The sequence below is a fragment of the Cajanus cajan genome, chromosome 11, assembly GCF_000230855.2.
Source record: "Cajanus cajan strain Asha chromosome 11, NIPB_CcT2T_4, whole genome shotgun sequence".
NCBI lineage: Eukaryota > Viridiplantae > Streptophyta > Magnoliopsida > Fabales > Fabaceae > Cajanus > Cajanus cajan.
Genome location: NC_138527.1, coordinates 19,222,063 through 19,242,535, shown reverse-complemented (window position 1 = coordinate 19,242,535; position 20,473 = coordinate 19,222,063). Strand labels below are relative to the sequence as shown.

Sequence of the window (20,473 nt, the reverse complement as noted above, 5' to 3'; positions counted from 1 at the left end):
TGGTACCATGAACCGAATTCAAAAAGAAAGGTTCAAGGGAAGCTATCCAAGTTGTCGAATCACAACACGATTTTTTAACTTCATAAGTGTTTAATCAAACAAGCCTAAACACATAAGCCTACCTTGGCCATCCATTCTTACAAAATCCATTTTTCAAAAAATAAATAATCCCCTCTAAAACACAAACTTCAGAACAAAAAATATCTTTCCTTTCTCTTCTCTCTTGTCCCAAAAGATTTTAGAATAATCTAGTGGAAGCACGGAGAAATAAATCATCACTGATAATGGATCTAATCTGAACAACAAAATGGTGGAAGAACTGTGCCAAGAATTCAAGATCCAACACCATAACTCTTCCCCATATCGGCCAAAGATGAATGGGGCAGTCGAGGCAACCAATAAGAACATCAAGAAAATAGTGCAAAAGATGGTTGTCTCATTTAAAGACTGGCATGAGATGTTACCCTTCGCTTTCCATGGTTATAGGACTTCTGTACGCACATCTACAAGAGCTACTCCATTCTCCCTCGTCTATGGGATGGAGGCAGTGCTACCCGTCGAAGTCGAAATACCTTCCCTAAGGGTAATCATGGAAGCAAAACTTTCCGAAGCAGAATGGGTTCAAAGCCGGTATGACCAGTTGAACCTCATTGAAGAAAAACGGCTGAACGCCATATGCCATGGTCAAGCCTATCAGAGGAAGATCAAAAAGGCTTTTGACAAGAAAGTCCACCCTCGAGTCTACCATGAGGGAGAGTTGGTAATGAAGAAATTGCTACCAACTCAAAAAGGACAAAATCGGAAAGTGTGCCCCAAATCACGGAGGACCATACGTGGTAAAACGAGCCTTCTCAGGAGGAGCACTGATCCTCACAGACATGGATGGAAAAGAACTTCGATACCCAGTCAACGCTGACGTGGTAAAGAAGTACTATGCTTGAAGACGTTGCTTGCATAGGCCCGCTAGGATGAAAACCCAAAAAGGGCGTCCTAGGCAAAAGTTAGGGAAAAATAAAAAGCCCGCCAGTACAAGGGTACTAGGCAAAACAAAGGCGAATTTATCCCCGCTAGGATATGTCCTAGGCAAAAATTAGGGGCAAAAGAATAAGATACAAAAACAAAGCAAGCAACGATCACTTGAATCGAAAACCGAAAGGCGACTCAAGTGATTATCTTCTAGAAGCAAGCGTCTTGCAGCATCTACACTCCTGGCTCAGGCATCTCACCCGAAGCAACTAGGGGAATGTAAAGAGCAACAATTACAGATATAATTGTTAAGCCCAATGTATATAGCCTACCCTGGCCAGCCATTCTTCAAAAATTCCTTCTGTATATCTTTCTGTAAAAACACTTGTGAATATCAATAAAATATCTATTCATTTTCTCTTCTCTCTTGACCATGTGATTATGCCTCTAAAATTGGTATTTCATAAAAATTGTACGAAATTCCTTTAATAATCAGTCAATAAAGAAAATTGGAGGGGTTCCTATAAAATCCGTAATCTCCTGCATAAAAGGCTCACAAAAATCCTCCCTCGCGTCTATGACAGAAACTCCTCCAAAGAAGAAGAGGATAGGGAGAGCCATTCATTTTCTAAAAAAACATCAACAAAATTAACTTGCATTTTTGTGCATCACACACACATTAGTTGCACATTCAAAGACCTTATCATGAGGCAATTGCATAAAATAGAAAAAATAGAAAATTGCTTGTGTATGACAGCAGTCAACAAAGGCCAAAAAAAATGACAAAAAGGCAAAAATACAGAAAAAGCCAAAAAATCGACAAAAAAGGCAAAATACAGAAAAAGCCAAAAATCAACAAAAAAAGGCAAAATACAGAAAACCCAACAAATTGTACAGAATAACTGAGCCTGGAGAGGCTTGCCGAAATAATACTCTCTCAGAAATAACTGATCCTGGAGAGGCTTGCCGAAATAATACTCCTTCTTCATACAGAATAACTGAGCCTGGAGAGGCTTGCCGAAATAATACTCCTTCAGAATAACTGAGCCTGGAGAGGCTTGCCGAAATAATACTCCTTCATAATAATTGAGCCTGGAGAGGCTCGCCGAAATAATACTCTCTCAGAATAATTGAGCCTGGAGAGGCTTGCAGAAACAATACTCCCTCTTAGAATAATTGAGCCTGGAGAGGCTCGCCGAAATAATACTCTCTCAGAATAACTGAGCCTGGAGAGGCTCGCAGAAATAATACTCCCCAGAGAAACCTCAGCTTAAGCTCATGGAACAAATCCCCAGCGAGAGCTATCAAAGCAAAGATCGTCAAAATCCCCAATGGAAGCGCGATCATCCAAGCAAAATATTCAGTCAAAGGACTTGAAACTTCCTCAGTGGAAGATAGCTCTCTGACTCAAGCGCTGAGTGAGGCTAAGCCTGCAGAGGCTTCCTAAATAATACTCTGGGATACATAAGATCCCCAAATCCCCAGTCGCCTACTCAAGAGGCACCCCTACAAAAGGAGAAAAATAAAAAATATCAATAAATATTCCCCAAGCGGAATTTGGCATCCAGCCAAAACACCGAACATCAAGATGATTTGCCTAACAGAAGAGGCCAGTCAAGAATTGAATGACAGAATCCCACAGCGGATAACAGCCTACACAGAGGCAACAAAAATCAGAAAATCAAAAGAGACACCCGAATAAGGACAACCGGGATACTCCACCAACGTCAAAGGACGTCAGCCAAACATAAGGCATCGCTCAATTCAAGAAGAGCATCTGTGTCTGCACCCCAAGGAGTCAGAAATTCCCCATGGGTACCAACTATGCAAATGCAAGTTGGGGCACAAGAACCTATGAATGACTGCACATCCCCTAGACGGATCCCTGCGTTATCCAGCCCTCAGTGGCACAAAATCAGAAAAAACCATCGAAGCAGCATAGTGGACTGTGGAGACAAAAAATCATCTCAGATCCCTGGAGAGGGTAAACTCGCATTGCCGAAGTGATCAGAAGACACGGACGCAGACCCTGGAGAGGACAAACTCAGTTGCCTAGGTCGTCAGAGACAACTGAAGCAAAGTCTGGAGAGACGGTACTCAAAGTCTGGAGAGACGGTACTCAAAGTCTGGAGAGACGGTACTCAGAGTCTGGAGAGACGGTACTCAGAGTCTGGAGAGACGGTACTCAGAGTCTGGAGAGACGGTACTCAAAGTCTGGAGAGACGGTACTCAAAGTCTGGAGAGACGGTACTCAAAGTCTGGAGAGACGGTACTCAAAGTCTGGAGAGACGGTACTCAAAGTCTGGAGAGACGGTACTCAAAAGTCTGGAGAGACGGTACTCAGAGTCTGGAGAGACGGTACTCAAGGTCTGGAGAGACAGTACTCAACCATCAGCGTCGTCAGAGGCACGTTGGTGTTCAACTTCCGGCTCGGGCGTCGAGTGAAGTTGACCCTGGAGAGGGTAAACTTAGCTACCGAGGTTGTCAGAAGCGCCGAGGTATGCAACAACCTGGAGAGGCTACTCAACAATTTTCCACCGGAAGACGCTACAAGTCAGAAGGTTGGCACATCACCCGGACAATTGGGTCAACTCCTTTACTTGTCAGCCGGTACACCAAAAGGCCGTCCGACTAAGTAAAGGGGGGGCAGCTGTAGACCCCTAAAATTGTCCGGGTCGGAAACAAAGCTTGAAGACTCTCGAAGACCAAAGGAAAGTCAGCCGGAAGGACTCCTGGAAGACCCTGGAAGACCCTAGGATGACAATCTGTAGGTTTAGAGGTCTTAGAGTAGCAAAAAATAAGAAAGTGGAGGGAATGAAGCCCAATACGGCCTCCCAAAAGTTCAGTACGGCCGTATTGAACATTTTAAACTACAATACGGCCGCACTGAACTCAATACGGCCGTATTGAAGTTCCTGAACTTCAATACGGCTGCACTGAACTCAATACGGCTGCACTGAACTCAATACGGCCGTATTGAGGTTTTTTGAACTTCAATACGGCCGTACTGAATTCAATACGGCCGTATTGTAGTTCAAAACTTCAATACGGACCGTATTGACCCCCAGAGGCCGTATTGCGCCTCATCCCTATAAATATGACATCAATTGGACGTCATTCTACACTTTCACACTGAGTTTTAACCCTCTTCTTGAGTATTCTGGGTTTTTTTGAGCAGTGCTCTGCCTAGAAATCACTCGGAGAGTTGATCCGACAAAGTTCTCGAGTTCTGAGCTTTTTGCTTGAGTCTCGAACTAAGTCGAAGGGAAATCCTCCGGATTTCCATAGTTAAAATTTTCTAGGAGGGAGCGAGCGGGCTTGTAGAGCGAGGGAACGCCAAAAAGCTTCCCAGTTTTACTTGAATATAAAAGCACGCTTCAAAGGTTTCTTCTTAAGACCTTCCTTTTACTGCTTTCTGTGCGTATATTTAACTGTCATCATGTAGATAGTTAAGTTATAATTGTTTAGAATAAATAGGGGTAATTTAGTAATTTCGCACTATTATTTTTAGAAATAATCTGTCATAGGGAACCCGAAAGGGGCGCTGTGGGGTGCTAACACCTTCCCCACACGTAACCGACTCCCTTACCCAACTCTGGTTGTAATGGCCAAAGTTGATTTATAAAATCAATTGCCTTAAATCTTTTTCCAATGTTTTGAGTAAAATATTGGTGGCGACTCCAAGAACCCTTCCTTTTTTATGAAAACCGCTAATCCATGGAGGGTCCCGCTTGGGATTAACATGGATTGGTGAGCCTTTTAATAAAATTGCTCGTTTGACAAGGTCTCAGTTTGAGAATAAGTCATTCTAGCAATCCATATTTTTAAACAAATAAAAGAGTCCAACCATCCTTCGCGAATGCCGAAAGCCCGTTTCGGGCCAGTGGCGACAATACATATATACACATATTGTATTCGTTGTTGGTATATGATTGTTCATTCTATTTTTTATTTTCCTCGTTCATATATACTTGTTAACATAACAGATTATAAACTATTTTTTATTTTCCTCATTCGTTTGTACTTGTTTATATAGTAGATTATAAACTAAATTCTAGTAAAATTATTAAAATTTGTTAGTTGAAATTTAATAAAAACATTTTTCTTGAATTTTTTTAGATGATTATTATTCTTTAGATATCATCGACTCGGGATTAAATATGATATATTTTTACAATCATAGTAAAAACATGTATAATGATACGTGTAATAGTCCAAATTCAGTACCTACTAGTATTGGTGAAACATATATTGGCAATGATTATGACAGAAGGAACCTCCTGTTGAACAATTATTATACATTGATACAAATGGAGAATATAATGTTAACAAAGATAAAGAAAGTGAAGAGAGTAAGGGGACGAATAAGGATGATTATTCTTTAAAAGAAGAAAGTAATCACTAATAGAAAAATGTCATTTTTTTACAAATTTTCCTGTAAAAAAATATTCGTAGAAAGTTTTTGCAAAATTTCCTGCAAAAAAATATTCGCATAAATTTTTTACGAATTTTCCTACAAAAAAATATTCACAGAAATTTTTTGCCAATTTTCTTGCAAAAAATAATTTACAGATATTTCTTACAAATTTTGCTACAATTTTAATAATCATGGGAAAAAAATTTCATGGTAAAAATTTGCAGAAAATATTGTAAGAATTTTATTTTGTTTCTTGCAGATTTTCTTGCAAAAATAAATTCGCAAGTAATGTTTACTAAATGGTAGAAAAATTTTGCAGGTAATTTTTCTTGCGAATTTTCCTGCAAATTTTAATTTGCAGGAAAAATAAAAAAAATATTTAAATTCATAAGTTTAATATTTTAAAAAATTTCTAAGTCCCACATCGATTGAAAATAAAACAATTAAAGAGTATATAAGTTGGGGCAACACTTACCTTACAAGTTGAATTGTATGGTTGAGTGTTAGACTTATAATCTACAATCTTAGAATTTAAAAGATTATGTATGAGGCATGAAAATAAAAGATTATGAATTCTTAAAATATATAATTTATAGTATTTTTTTTTTATTTTTTCGTAAAAAATATTCCTGCAGAATTTCTTGCAAAAAAATTCGCAGGAAAGTTTCCTGCGAATTTTTTTTGCAAGAAAATTTCCTGCAAATTTTTTTTTGCAAGAAACTTTCCTGCGAATTTTTTTCGCAAGAAATTTCGCAGGAAAATTTCCTGCGAATTTTAAAATTCGCAAAAATATATTATCCACGAAGATATTACCTGCAAATAAAATTTCGCAGAAAAATTTGTAGGAACAACGTTTCCTGCAAATTTTTATGAAAAATTCGTAGGAAAAGTCACATGTAATAAGAGAAATTCTAGTAGTGAATGAAATTGACATGGATGAGAATGAAAATTCTGCAAGTGGTAGTGATGTAGAGAAGTCACAAATTGTCAATGTTGTCAAAAATGTGAAAGGGGAAAAATTTGAGTATGATGAGAATGGAAAGGTCAATGAGGAAAGGTTAATGTTATTTGGCAATGTTAGTGAATTTAGGATGTACTGAGGATTATATAATATCTAAGAGAATTTTGACATAATAAAAGTGAAAGATGAGGAAACAAGAGTGACAGTCATTTGTGCTTCAGATGGGTGTCCTTGGAGAATCCATTCTTCTCCCTTACCAGATGGTGTAGTGTATATGATCAAGTTATGATCCAAACACACTTGCATTGGGCTAACTAAGAAGACCAATGCAATGTCAATGTGGATATCAAACAAATTAAAAGGATCTCTAAATGTTGATCCTAATATGAGTTATTAACTAATGTCTAATGAGTTGTGTAACACTCCAATTTTCATAAATTATATTACGGTGATTTAGTAGCTCAGAACGGGTCGTTCCTAAACTGGAACGGACCATTCCAAACTACTAAAAAGGCCTATAAATCCTAGATTGGAATACGTCGTTCCAACACAAGCTATTCTGAGTAAAATTCAAACCCAGAACGGCTCGTTCCACTTTGGGAACGAGTCGTTCCAAACATGGTCGTTATGAGTTAAAACTCAACTCCAGAATAGGTCGTTCTGGTTTAAGAATGGACCGTTCTAGATGCAAATTTAACACATGAAGAATGAATCAAGAACAGGCCGTTCGGGATCCAAAACTAGCCGTTCTGGCCACCTCTGACATCTATAAATAGTAGACTCAAATACTGCTCCTTGACACACTCTTTGAAGACCAAGGAGAACCAAGAAAAACAGATCAACCAGATTCGGCTCTAGCTTCATCTTCTGCTTATCCAGGTAAGGGGGGAGTGAGAAACCTCGCTCTAGGTGTGGGAATGTATGTTGGGTAGTGGGATTGGCCCTCAATCCTATGTTTGTTGTATGCTCATGTAAGAGGGGTTTTTCCGAATTATATCTGTTTCATCTATTGGTCTTCTTATATGTAAGTAATTGTATGGTTTGAGATCTCTACGGGTTCCTATGGGAAATCCTAAGGGAATGCATTGGTGATTGTAAAAGGAGATTGTTTGAAGAGGTAATTATATGAGTAAATTATATTGTTTTAAATGTTTATTGTATGAATTAGAACTTTTACCGATTGTATGAAGAGATCTATAATATGCAATGAAGTGAATCTCTTGTGTTACTCAATGTTACCCTCTAATGAATATAGTTGATGAGTATGTGATGTGAGACAATGATGGAACTCTCTTGAAGAGGATTAGTGTTCTTCAAGAAATCCACCGTCCAAGACCTTGCTTCTTGAGGTTGAGACTCTTAGCAATGGCGGAAGCACCTTTGAAGAAGCTTCAATGGTGAAGAAGCACTAAGGAGGTTCGACCACTCCTTGAAAATTGAGAAGAGTGATGAACCAAGTTCAGAGGTTGGAGAACCTTTGAGAGAAACCTAGGGAGAATGTTCTTCATAGTTTTGAGGTGACTTTGAGAAGAGAGAATTTTGTTAAAATTCTGAAATTCATTCATCAAAAGTGAGAGAAAAGGTTGGAGTTACAAATATATAGAAGGAGGTAGCTTAAGGAGCAAGCTAACCTTAACCATGGTTCAAGTGAACCATGGTTTGGTTGGCTTGACCGTCCAAGCTAGTTAGGAGGCTTGTGGAGCAAGCTTCTCACTTAGCTTGCTTGGGAAGGAGAAGCTTGTAGCACAAGTTTCCCAAGCTTGAAGAAGGAGAAGCAAATCCGGCCAAGAGAGTTTAAGGGAGCTAGGCGAATTGGCTACATTTTGGCTCCTTGAATTAATTTTCAAAAATGTTTGATTTGGTCTACTTAGGTTCATCCAAAAGTGATGAAACCTAGCTAGATCAAATCTATGAAAAATTAGGAGCAGAATGAGTCCAATATGTAAAATATTGCCTAGGCCCAATTCTGGCCCAATTGCTAGTCACACCCTCAAGTATTGCTAAATGCCACCCCACTTCTACTACTGAAAAAATAGAAAATGAGTGTACCAAAAAATGAGGTTAAATGGAGTCAAAGTCTCCAAGTAAACCACCCTAGAATCAATATACAATGACTAATAAAATGAAATAAAGTTCCTCACAAATACAAAGGCAAAAATAAGCCTATACAAGAGAACTATGTACAAGTTATACACAAGTAGAACTAAGCCTTCTCTTCATGATAGAGTAGTCCAAGTGAAGAGTACCTTGGGCTTAGAAAGCCCACTAGTCTTCAAGATGTCCAACTCTTCTTGTATGCTCCTGGCCATATCTCTAGTGATTGGGCCCTTGGCCCATGGTCCATCAGACAATTTGATATGGCATAACGATATGACAATGTTATACGATAATGAGACATGATAATGTTATATGATAATGTGATATGAGAATGCATACAGTCTTGAATTACATGCATCATTTGCATAAATGTTTTAAGGGTACGATATGGAATACACCGCCAGGGAAGGACCTCTTGTGTAAAAGCTTGGGGATTAGTCCTTGAGGATAACTCGATTTGTAAGTCTCAGTCTCGCCCATTGTGTGCATGGGATGTATCTTACGCAGCTTAGCTATTCCGACTAGTGAGAGTGCGCAGAGGGTGTGATCCAGCATGTACTCCTAAAATACTCTACGTGTATTGCTAGTGGCAATACACCATGTGATGTGTTACTGGCGCCACATGCATGATAATAGGTAGTTCGTGTCCATTACATGTGGATTTTTAATGTTATATGTTACCTTGATGATTTTTTTATGTCTTTGGTGAGTGGGATATGATATTGTTGTTAATCTATCTATGCTATGTACATATACATGTCTTGTTTATGTTTGGCTATCTGGTGTGTATTCCTACACTGTGAGTGATAAGTGTTATGATTTCATTAAGTCTATGGCCTAATTTGAAGCACTTATATCAATTTTCTTTGCTTTAGATCTTGTTTTTAACTCAAAACATATCTAAATTGTTAGGTGATCACATTTTGTCTTTGAATCATGTTTTTAGGTAACTTACAAGTATTTGGTTGTTGTTTTGTAGTTTAGGAGAAAGCTAGGAAAGAAGGAAGGAAGCAAACGAAAAAGTGGTGAACTCAAAGCAGAAGAAATTTTTGGTTAAGTCTCCAGGCTAAGCCTCAGATCCACGCTTAGCCTCAACTTGGCAGAGAGTCACTGGAACAAACTTCAATCCTCAAGCTGAGCGTGGAATTGGCACCGAGTGTGAGAGTACTAGAAACTCATTTCTTTCCAGACCTATCCTCAAGCTTAGCGTGGCATCTCACGCTTAGCGTGGGTTGTGCTGACATGTCATTATTCACATAAGACAAAAGCTTTTATGACCTAAAAGAGGATTTTTCAAGGATAGAAGTAATATAAATCATTCTTAGAGTTTGTGTGGCGGCTGGAGAGCTCTGGAACCTTCAAGATCAAGCTTCTTCCTTTCTTCATCATTTTGTAGAGTTCTACATGTCTATGTGTAGCTAATCTCACCCTTGTTGGGGTTTGATGTAACTAAACCCATTCTCATGTGTAAACTCTAAATGATCAATGTTAGTTGTTATTCAGTTTTATTGCTCTGTTTTTATGCATAATGCTTGTTATGGCTTGATCACCCTTAACTTGAACTTGGGGTTTTTAAGAGATTGAGAAATGATTTTAAACCTTTGAAATGAAATAGAGTAGCTAATGGTGCTTATTGCTAGAGATAGAGTAAATGCCATTGGTCTTTCTTAAACTCTAGTTTTTAAGGATGGTTTCTTGGTTAAACTATGCAAGAGATTGATAGTTTAAGTTAGCAACTTAGATGCCAACTTGTAAGAGATTAGGGTTGGTTACTTTTGAGAGTGATTGATAAATTCTGAATGATAACCGTACTATCCGTACTATCCGTATCGCCATGCCGAGCTCGAGCTCGGCATCGCTGCGTGGAATAACCTCGGAACATGCATTTGGAGACCTCGATCTAAACGAGATCCGCAATCCAACCAGATCATAACTGATCTCAGGAGATCTCGGTCTAGACGAGATCCGCTATCTAATTAGATCATAACTGATCTCAGGCCCAAGGCCCAACGCAACCCTAATTCACACTAAGGTACGTGCATTATTTATACGAGACTCATACTCATACAAACCCTAACTTTAGCATCAGTCTCTTTTGCAGGTACCACCCCCATCTTGGAACACCAACGTACTCACGAAGGAGGCTCACCAATCTTACTCGGCGGATCACCTCTACAACAGATCTCCGGTAAAAACATTTGGCGCCCATCGTGGGGCCGTTCAAGACAGCTCTTATCGGCCACGCTTATGGTATTCACCAGAAGCCATAGTAGACGCGCAACAGACGACGCAGATCACACAACTACCATGGATAACGAAGCCACATTGAGGAGACTGATCGACCAGGTCGAACAGATGCGGCAACAACACGATGCCGATCTGCGAAACATGCGTGCCCAGTACGAAACTGACCTAGCGGCGATGAGGACCGCCAATGAAGCTGACCTAGCGGCACTACGTGCCGAAAACGAGCAAATTCACGCTCAGCTCCCTCGACGCCCCTCTGATCATCAGCCTCAGGCGAGCAACCTCCACGAGGAAGAAGTACATTTGGTCTCCCAACCCTAGACTGCAACTCGGGCACCGACCCCGCGACCTGCCACGCATCGGTCTCATGCACCGACGAACAAGTCGGCCCACGAAGTCAGCAAGGCCCCAACTCAGGCCACGGGGGGTCAAGCAACCTTCCGCCGTCATCCTTTTGTGGATGGCATCATGGAGACACCACTCCCTCAGGGATGGAAACCTCTCCACCTCGATCGCTATGATGGCACGACGGACCCCGATGAGCACATCGACCTGTATACTACACAGGTAAACCTCTACACTAACAATGATGCTATTTTGTGTAGGGTTTTTCCGACCTCGCTCAAGGGGGTCGCGCTCAACTGGTACACCCAGCTTCCCGCTGAGTCAATCAACAGTTTCAGCACTCTGGTCAGGCGATTCACGGCGCAATATGCAACGAGCCGACCTCACCACATCACTTTTTCCACCCTAGCCAGTCTCAGACAGAATGACGACGAGCCACTCCGGGCGTTCATGGAGCGATTTGCCGCCACCTCGATTAAGATCAGAAACCTAAACCCCGAGGTCGCCCTGCATGCCATGCTCATGGCACTCAAGCCTGGGCCATTCGTCGACAGCCTATGCCGTGAGGCTCCTCGCGACATGGACGAGCTCCGTGCCTGCGCTGCGGGCTACATCCAGATGGAGGAACACTCTGCCTTCCGTGACCAGGTTTGCAGCAAAGGACTAATGAAACCAGAACAGGGTCACAAGGACAAGATCAAGGTCAACAATGATAGCCAGTTCAAGAAGTCGGCTAGAGCAAACAGAGGGGGGAGATACGACTTCTATACTCCCCTGAACACACCCCGAGTACATATCCTGGAGGAGGCCAGTAACAACAACCTGCTCACCCTGCCCCCGCCAGGTCACACCCCCAACAGTGCCGACAAATCCAAGCACTATCGGTACCACAGGAATCACGGTCACACCACTGAGGAGTGCCGCACACTCCGAGACCGTATTGAAGAGCTCATCCAGGCAGGCCACCTCGGCCAATATATCCAGCGACAGCAGGGTCATCGAGGAGGCCATGGTGGACGAGGACGAGGCAGAGGTCGTGGTTCAGGAGCTCGCACGGACCAACCCTCTGGCTCTCAGCAAAATGTTGGCAGAGCGGTGCAAGCCGAGGTAAGTTAGGAACCAGGGTCAGCTCCCCTACAGGGAGTAATCAATACAATTGCAGGTGGTTTTGCAAGGGGAGGCGCCAGTAGCTCGGCCCGGAAGAGACACCTGCGCAATATCAACAGCATCCATTCCGCTACCTCGGCTTCGCACCAGAGCTCACCGCCGATCACCTTCACCGATAACGACTATGTCGGCGTCAGTCCCAACCAGGATGATCCCATGGTCATAGCCGTGGAGGTAGCTAATTGTGAGGTTCACAAGACACTGATTGACCAAGGGAGCTCGGTAGACGTCCTGTATTGGCCGACCTTCCTCAGGTTAGACATCCCCCACTCTCTCATCCAACCTTACACAGAGCCCCTAGTCGGTTTTGCAGGAGAGCGAGTACACACTCGGGGATACGTGGACCTGCTGACCACCTTCGGAACCTCTCCGGATACAAGGAGAATCATGGTACGATACCTCCTAGTGGAAGACAACACCTCCTATAACATCATCATTGGGAGGCCGACATTGAATCAGCTCGGAGCAGTTGTGTCCACTCCACACCTCACCATGAAATTCCCAGGAAGTGATGGTAAAATCATCTCCGTCAAAGCGAATCAAAAGACGGCTCGGCAGTGCTACACCGAGAGTTTGAAGATCTCCTCATCCGGCGAGCAAAGCAAGAAGGATCCCCCCACCGTGGCTCACATCACCCAGGTGGAAATCGCTGATCTCGATCCGAGATCCGACTCCCATGACGAGCGGCCAAGCCCCATTGACGAGCTTGACGACCTCCAGATCGGGAAACTCCCCGGGCAATGCACAAAAATCAGCAGGCAGCTGAGCCCGGAGTTGCGAGAGTAGCTCGAGGCTGAGATCCTCAAGAATGCCGACCTCTTCGCCTGGTCTAGTGTCGACATGCCAGGTATAAACGCTGACTTCATCTGTCACAGGTTAGCGATACACAAGGAAGCAAAGCCAGTGGCCTAGAGAAAGAGGAAGGTCGGTGGTGAAAGGCGGGAGGCCATCATCGTCGAGACACAAAAGTTGCTGAATGCCAGCTTCATCCGTGAAGTCAGATACACCACATGGCTGGCGAATGTGGTTCTGGTGAAGAAGAGCTCGGGGAAGTGGCGCATGTGCGTCGACTACACCGACTTAAACAGAGCATGCCCCTTGTCAAGCATTCACAGGCTGGTCGACAGAGCATCCGGGCATGCCCTCCTCAGTTTCCTCGACGCCTACTCCGGGTACAACCAGATAATGATGTACCCACCTAACGAGGTGCATACATCCTTCATCACCGACCACGCCAACTACTGCTACCGGGTGATGCCCTTCGGTCTCAAAAATGCAGGGGCCACTTACCAGCGACTGATGGACAAGGTTTTCCACCAGCAGATCAGGCAGAACATGGAAGTCTACGTCGATGACATGGTGGTCAAGACCAACTCGGCCACTGACCATACTACTGACCTCGCCGAGGTGTTCGCCCAGATTAGGAGACACAACATGCGTCTCAACCTGGAAAAGTGCGTCTTCGGCGTCCAAGGAGGCAAATTCCTCGGTTTCATGATCACTAGCATAGGAATCGAGGCCAACCTTGAGAAGTGCAAAGCCATTATCCAGATGCAGAGTCTGCAAACGGTGAAAGAAGTCCAATGCCTGGCCGGACGGTTAGTCTCACTGTCCCGTTTCATCCCCAGACTCGCAGAGAAAGTAGGGTCGATCTTCACTCTGCTACGGAAGCCAAAAGACTTCCAGTGGACATATCAGTGCGAAGAAGCCTTCCGCAATTTCAAGACTTTTCTCACGACTCCGCCGATCCTACAGAGGCCGGATCACAAAACCGACCTCCTCCTTTACCTGGCCGTAGCAGAAAATGCCATCAGTGCGGTAATAGTGCAAGAACATCAGAAAGTGCAGATGTCGGTCTACTTTATCAGCCGAGTCCTCCAAGATGCGGAAAAAACGGTACCAAATGATCGAAAAATTGGCACTGGCACTCGTCACCGCAGCTCGAAGTCTCCGACCTTACTTCCAGAGCCACCAAGTGATAGTCAAAATCGACTACCCCATAAAGCAAATCCTGAGAAAGCTGGAGTTCGCTGGGCAAATGATTGCATGGTCGGTCGAGTTGTCCGAGTTCGGCATCCAGTACAAAGTCGCAGGGCCCTAAAAGCTCAATGTCTAGCCGACTTCATAGCCGAGCTCACGCCTGCTACTGCCGAGGAACCCTAGGTATGGACTTTACACGTTGACGGGTCCTCCAACACTAAGGGTGGTGGTGTAGGTATCATATTGGAAGGGCCAAACCAGGTCACTTTGGAGCAATCCCTCAAGTTCAGCTTTAAGGTAACCAACAACCAGGCGGAGTACGAGGCACTTCTTGCAGGACTGAGGCTGGCTCGCGACCTCGGAGCCCGAAGAGTGAGTTGTAATAGCGACTCGAAGCTCATGGTGGAGCAGCTTAGTGGGACGTACCAGGCAAATGATACTCTTCTACAACGGTACTTCCACATCGCATCCCATCAGATCTCGTCCTTCAACGAGTTCACCATACAACATGTGCTGCGAGAACAAAATGCCCAAGCCGACCTCTTGTCAAAGCTTGCCAGCACCAAAAGGCTTGGACAGCACCGGACTATCATTCAGGAGACTTTGCACTCACCTAGCCTGGACGACAAAGTCGTCAACGCTAGCGACAACGAAGACCAGGGGTGGATGACAAGCATCTGGAGTTACTTGAAAGAAGGAACCTTGCCCGAGGATAAGGATGAAGCTCGGAAGGTGAGGATGAGATCGGCTAAGTTTGTCATTATCGGGGATGAGCTATTCAAGCGTGGCATTTCCATCCCACTGCTCAAGTTCTTGACCACGCGTCAAGCAGCCTACGTCATCGAGGAAATTCACCGAGGCATATGTGGCATGCATTCTAGAGCTCGCTCAATGGCGACCAGAGTACTCCGAGCTGGATACTACTGGCCCACTCTGAAATCGGATTGCTAGGACTACGTACAAAAATGCAAAGAGTGTCAGCAGTTCGGCAACACACACCGGCAACCGCCCGAAGCTCTCCACCATATGATGTCGGCATGGCCTTTCTCCCAATGGGGAATGGACATCCTCGGGCCATTCCCCCCCGGGAAAGGACAGCTCAAGTTCCTCCTAGTGGCGATTGACTACTTCACCAAGTGGATCGAGGCATGCCCACTAGCCAAAATCACCACTGAAAATGTACAAAGGTTCACCTGGAGGAGTATTATTTGCAGATTCAGAATCCCTCACACCCTCGTTACTGACAATGGCTGGCAATTCATGCACAGGGATTCGAGGACTTCCTCCACGAGCTCGGTATCAAGCATCTCCCGACCTCGGTGGAACACCCCCAGACCAATGGCCAAGCCGAAGCAGCCAACAAGGTCATCCTCCGGGAACTTAAGAAGCGGCTAGGGAACGCCAAAGGACAGTGGGCCGATGAGCTCCCAAGCATCCTCTGGGCGTATCATTGCACCCCCCAGTCAACCACGCAAGAGACACCTTATAGGTTGACCTATGGAGCTAACGCAATGATCCTAGTGGAGGTCGGAGAGACGTCCCACCGACGCCAAGTTTTCAACAGCGAGCAAAATGCTCAAGAGTTAGCAACCGACCTCGACTTGGTCGACTCAGAGACGAAGCTCAAATCCATGAAGAAGCGTGCAAACTCCGGGCTTCCCGAAGATACAACACGCGAGTGCGACCTCGCTCTTTTCGAGTTGGCGACTTGGTATGGCGATTGCTAGGCGAAGCACGGAAAGACACGTCAGAAGGGAAGTTTGCACCCACTTGGAGTGGTCCATTCCGAGTGACAGAAGGCTTGGAAAATGGAGCGTACCGACTAGAAGAGCTCAGCGGAAAACTTGTACTGCGAACTTGGAATGCTACGCATCTCAAGTTTTATTTCAGCTAATTTTGTACGAATGAGCTGTGCACTCTTTTCCCGCCTCAGTCTTTTATCCCAAAAAACAGAAAAATGGGTTTTGGCTGAAAGGGTTTTTAACGAGGCACACTTACACAATCAATAAAATGACTCATTCTGTTCAACTCATATTCTCTTAGTTCGACATCATTTCATGTTGTATGCTAAATAGAGGTCGAGTTCGAACCTTCACACGAGTGACTTAACGAAAATACGAGGTCGAATTCGAACCTCCGTATGATTAACTCAAGGTCGAATTCGAACCTTCACAAAGGGTTACTTAACAAAAATCTGAGGTCGAATTCGAACCTCAGCATGATCAACTCAAGGTCGAATTCGAACCTTCACAAAGAGTTACTTAACGAAAATCTGAGGTCAAATTCGAATCTCAGCATGATCAATTCAAGGTCGAATTCGAACCTTCACAAAGAGTTACTGAACGACAATCCGAGGTCGAATTCGAACCTCAGCATGATCAACTCAAGGTCGAATTCAAACCTTCACAAAGAGTTACTTAACGAAAATCCGAGGTCGAATTCGAACCTCAGCATGATCAACTCAAGGTCGAATTCGAACCTTCACAAAGAGTTACTTAACGAAAATCCGAGGTCGAATTCGAACCTCAGCATGAATCAACCCAAGGACAAGTTCGAACCTTCACAAAGAGTTACTTAACGAAAATCCGAGGTCGAATTCGAACCTCGGCATGATTAACTCAAGGTCGAGAGTGAATCTTGGAACAATCCACTCCATCCCAAAACTCAGTCTGAATATCACAAAGAATAAAAATACACAACAGACATTGAACGTGAGCCTCAAAACGCGCAAACACGGAAAAATCAAGCCTAACCGAAAAGGCAAAGAAAAGCGCAACGGCAAATAGACAGAAAATATATATACATATACAACAATGTTTTCGAAGTTCCACACTTTAATTCCAGAAGAAAAATAAAGCAACAAAAATTAAACTAGGCTATTACAAAATTAGCCTACGTAGAGGCGTTCTCACTGGAGCTGTCCTCGACGTCATCCTCCTTTACCAGCTTTCCGAAGCGGACAACCTTCTCCACGTGCATGGCAGAGAGGTCGAACCCCGGCGCAAGGAGCCTGGCTTGGCGAGCTGCCTTGAGGAAACCTCTCTTATGCTCAACTATAATAGATCGTTCGGTTTCCTCAAGCTTCTTCTCCAACGCCGCCCTCTCCTCCTCCAGCTTCGCGAGGTCCACTCTTAAGGCGGCAACCTCCTCCTCCTTACCACCAAGAAGAACCTCGTCGCATAGACGCTTCTCAGCCGCCACCACCAACTCACCCTTCAGAGATGTCACCTCATCCTCCAAAGAGCGCACCCGACCCCGGGAAGACGTCACCTTGTCTTTTAGAAAGCGCACCCGATCTCTGGATTAGGCAGCAAGCTCCTGCAGCTCGCTCACTTGGGAGGCATAATTCTCATTGGAACGCAGGGCGATCTCCAGCGACTTCTGGGCCCTCGCGAGGTCCCCCCTCGCTGCTCGAAGCTCGGCCCCCTACATTTTTGCTTCACCAAGGGCGGCGCTCAGAACCTTGTTCTCCTCCCTTAAAGGTTGAACTCGGCTCCTCAGCCTAACCAGGTCCTCCTGCTGCTTGGACCACTTATGCTTCCAGTGGTCCACAATCGCCATTGTCCTCTACAAAAAGACCTGGGCGGCGTCAAAGCCTTCCACGGGCCGACCTCGTCTATCAGCCCCTGGTCGTCCGAGCTCAACGAACCTTGGGGGAAGAACATCTCGGCAGAGGGAGAAACAGGCGTCCCCTGCTCAGCAATGGGAGGGTCCACGTCTGGCACCTCTGACCTCGGGGGCACCTGAGCCTTGGCAGCGTCCCCTGCTTGTAAAAACTGGCCCCATGTCAAAAAACAAAAGAACAACATACAGGATAGAGGGAAAGATGAAAAATGAGGCACTCACCACGGCGGCCTAGGCGACTTCCTCAGCAACCTGAGCCCCCACCTCGACAGCTATCCCAACCTGCAAAGAGCAATAGCGCCTCAATAAACCAAGCAAAATCAACATAGAAGAAAAGCTAAAGAAAACAAGACACTTACCTCGGCAGAGGGAGCAACTTGCTTAGTAGTCACCGTGGCGGCCATTTGGGGAGCCTCCCCAAGCGGAGGACTCCCAGTAAGGTCGACCGCATTGGCGTCAGCAGCCTTGGAAGTCACCTCCTCCGTGCCACGAGGGGCAAAGGTCCCCCCGACCTCTTTCTTGCCCCTCTTTCTTTTTTGATTAATCTTAAGGGGGGAAATCTCCTCCTCTTGAGGCTCAGGGACCTCGATCTCGGCAACGTTGTAGCGGTGCTTCAGCTCACGCCACTTGTTCCTACCCATTATACCTACAAGCACAAAAAACAAAGCACATCAGCAAAAGAGGATCTCAAAAACCCTAACAATATAAAGAGGACGAGATACTCACTCTCCAGGCCCCTCTCCTTGTACGCCAAATTCGCAAGCGACAGGACGAGCTTGCAATCCAGCGGGCGAGGAAGCACTGCAAGACTTTCAATGGCGGCCGCCTCCGAAGCCGTCAATTTCAATTGGACCAACCCGTGAAACCTAGACAGTTTGGGGCACCAATAGAAGGGGAATTTCAGCAGCCCGCCAAAATAGAATGCCCCGTCCTCCAACGGATCGACGTCCACAAGAGCAACCCGGATAAACTCTTGTTTAAAATTTTTGTATGACTAGGAGTAAAGAGTGAATAAACCTCCATCCCTACTCCCACTCAGAGACAGTATGCCATAAGGCGGAATGCCTATCTTCAGCTGGTAAAAATGAAGAAAGACGGGAAGAGACACCTCTATCCCTAGAGCTGAACACAAGACCTGAAAACCCCTCAAAAACCCCCAACTGTTTGGGTGCAACTGGCAAGGAGCCGAGTTGATAAAATTCAAAAAATTGCACTCGAATTAAGTGAAGGGAAGGCATTGGAAGACATAGAAATGGGGAGGGTCAGTAGACTTCCCCATGTACACACCCTCTCCGGCCCGACAAGGCTCAAGCCGGATCATTCGGGAGATGGAAGGGTCACAAATTCTATACGATTTCCAAATCGCATTGACCTCAAGAAAAGATCGGAACACACTCTAGGCTTCACCCATCTCACGCCGAACCCAATCGTACCCAGGAATGCCTAGAACGAGGTCCTTAGGCGGGTTCTCCACCTTCTTCTTCTCGGCGGCGACCGTTTCGGTGGCCGCTGCCTTGCCCCACGCCCTACCTTTGCCCTTGGCAGGCGCGGAGGATCCAACACCACCCTCTCCAGCCATCAAGAAAGAGAGAAGATTTGACAAGAAGGAGAAAGAAGATTACAGAAAGGAAGTACCTGGTACTCTCCCTCAAAAAACAACCCTAACGACAACGGGGTTACCGGAAACGAGAACGGGAATAGCAAGAGCAAAAACCCAGGGAGCAGCGTGCGCAAGGAGCTAAGGAAGAAGAAGAAACGAAAAGAGTAAAGTGAATGAAGAGGCGCGAGAGAAAGAGAAAAAAAGACTCCCTAAATTCAAACGGTCATGCCACGTGTCGGAGAGAGAAAGCATAACTGGCAACTCATTTAATGAGCCCCACTATGGCAAGCACGACCATCATTACATAACCGCCACTTCTCATTAACGCGCCCCCACACGTTCTCAAGAACGAAGCGACAAATATGACACATGGCACCTTGGCAGGCAAGCGTATGTGAAAGGTCACTACTCCCTGACGAGCTCGGTCTTAAACTCCTCGACCCACGGTCTTCGGAGCTCGGGGGGCTAGTGTACTATCCGTACCGCCATGCCAAGCTCGAGCTCGACATCGCTGCGTGGAATGACCTCGGAACATGCATTTGGAGACCTCGGTCTAAACAAGATCCGCAATCCAACCAGATCATAACTGATCTCAGGAGATCTCGGTCCAGACGAGATCCGCTATCTAATTAGATCATAACTGATCTCAGGCCCAAGGCCCAACGCAACCCTAATTCACACTAAGGTACGTGCATTATTTATACGAGACTCATACTCATACAAACCCTAACTTTAGCATCGAAGTCTCTTTTACAGGTACCACCCCCATCTTGGAACACCAACGTACCCACGTAGGAGGCTCACCAATCTTACTTGGCGGATCACCTCTACAGTAGATCTCCGGTAAGAACAATAACTATTGTGAGCTTAGTGATAAACATGAGAGGAAGGTTAAGTGAAGTCAAACCCCAACAATTTATTAATATTTCATTATAATCAAGTTTTGCACTCTAAGTGTTTACCAAAATACCAAAAATAATTTATTATTTTCTTACATTATTTATTGCAAAAAATTGCACTCTTATTACTTTCCGGTAGCTTAATTAGTATAACAAGTGAAATTGCAAAG

At 44.8% G+C, this 20,473-nt stretch overlaps 1 protein-coding gene across 1 annotated transcript; it reads left to right on the top strand.

Annotated features, from left to right (window-relative positions):
* Positions 1-13,454: 13,454 nt before the first annotated feature.
* Positions 13,455-15,304, top strand: LOC145953414 (uncharacterized). Its single transcript, XM_083067365.1, has 3 exons — positions 13,455-14,249; positions 14,403-15,039; positions 15,132-15,304. The coding sequence occupies exons 1-3, from the start codon at positions 13,455-13,457 to the stop codon at positions 15,302-15,304; spliced, it is 1,605 nt and encodes a 534-aa protein (XP_082923491.1).
* Positions 15,305-20,473: the final 5,169 nt, after the last annotated feature.

Bases quoted from the DNA above. Each gene is read 5' to 3' on its own strand.
- LOC145953414 (XM_083067365.1), top strand. From the start codon at position 13,455: ATGCCCTTCGGTCTCAAAAATGCAGGGGCCACTTACCAGCGACTGATG. The intron at 14,250-14,402 runs GTCGGTCGAGTT...TCCAACACTAAG, and splicing joins GCTGGGCAAATGATTGCATG to GGTGGTGGTGTAGGTATCAT. The intron at 15,040-15,131 runs GCATATGTGGCA...TCGGATTGCTAG, and splicing joins CATCGAGGAAATTCACCGAG to GACTACGTACAAAAATGCAA.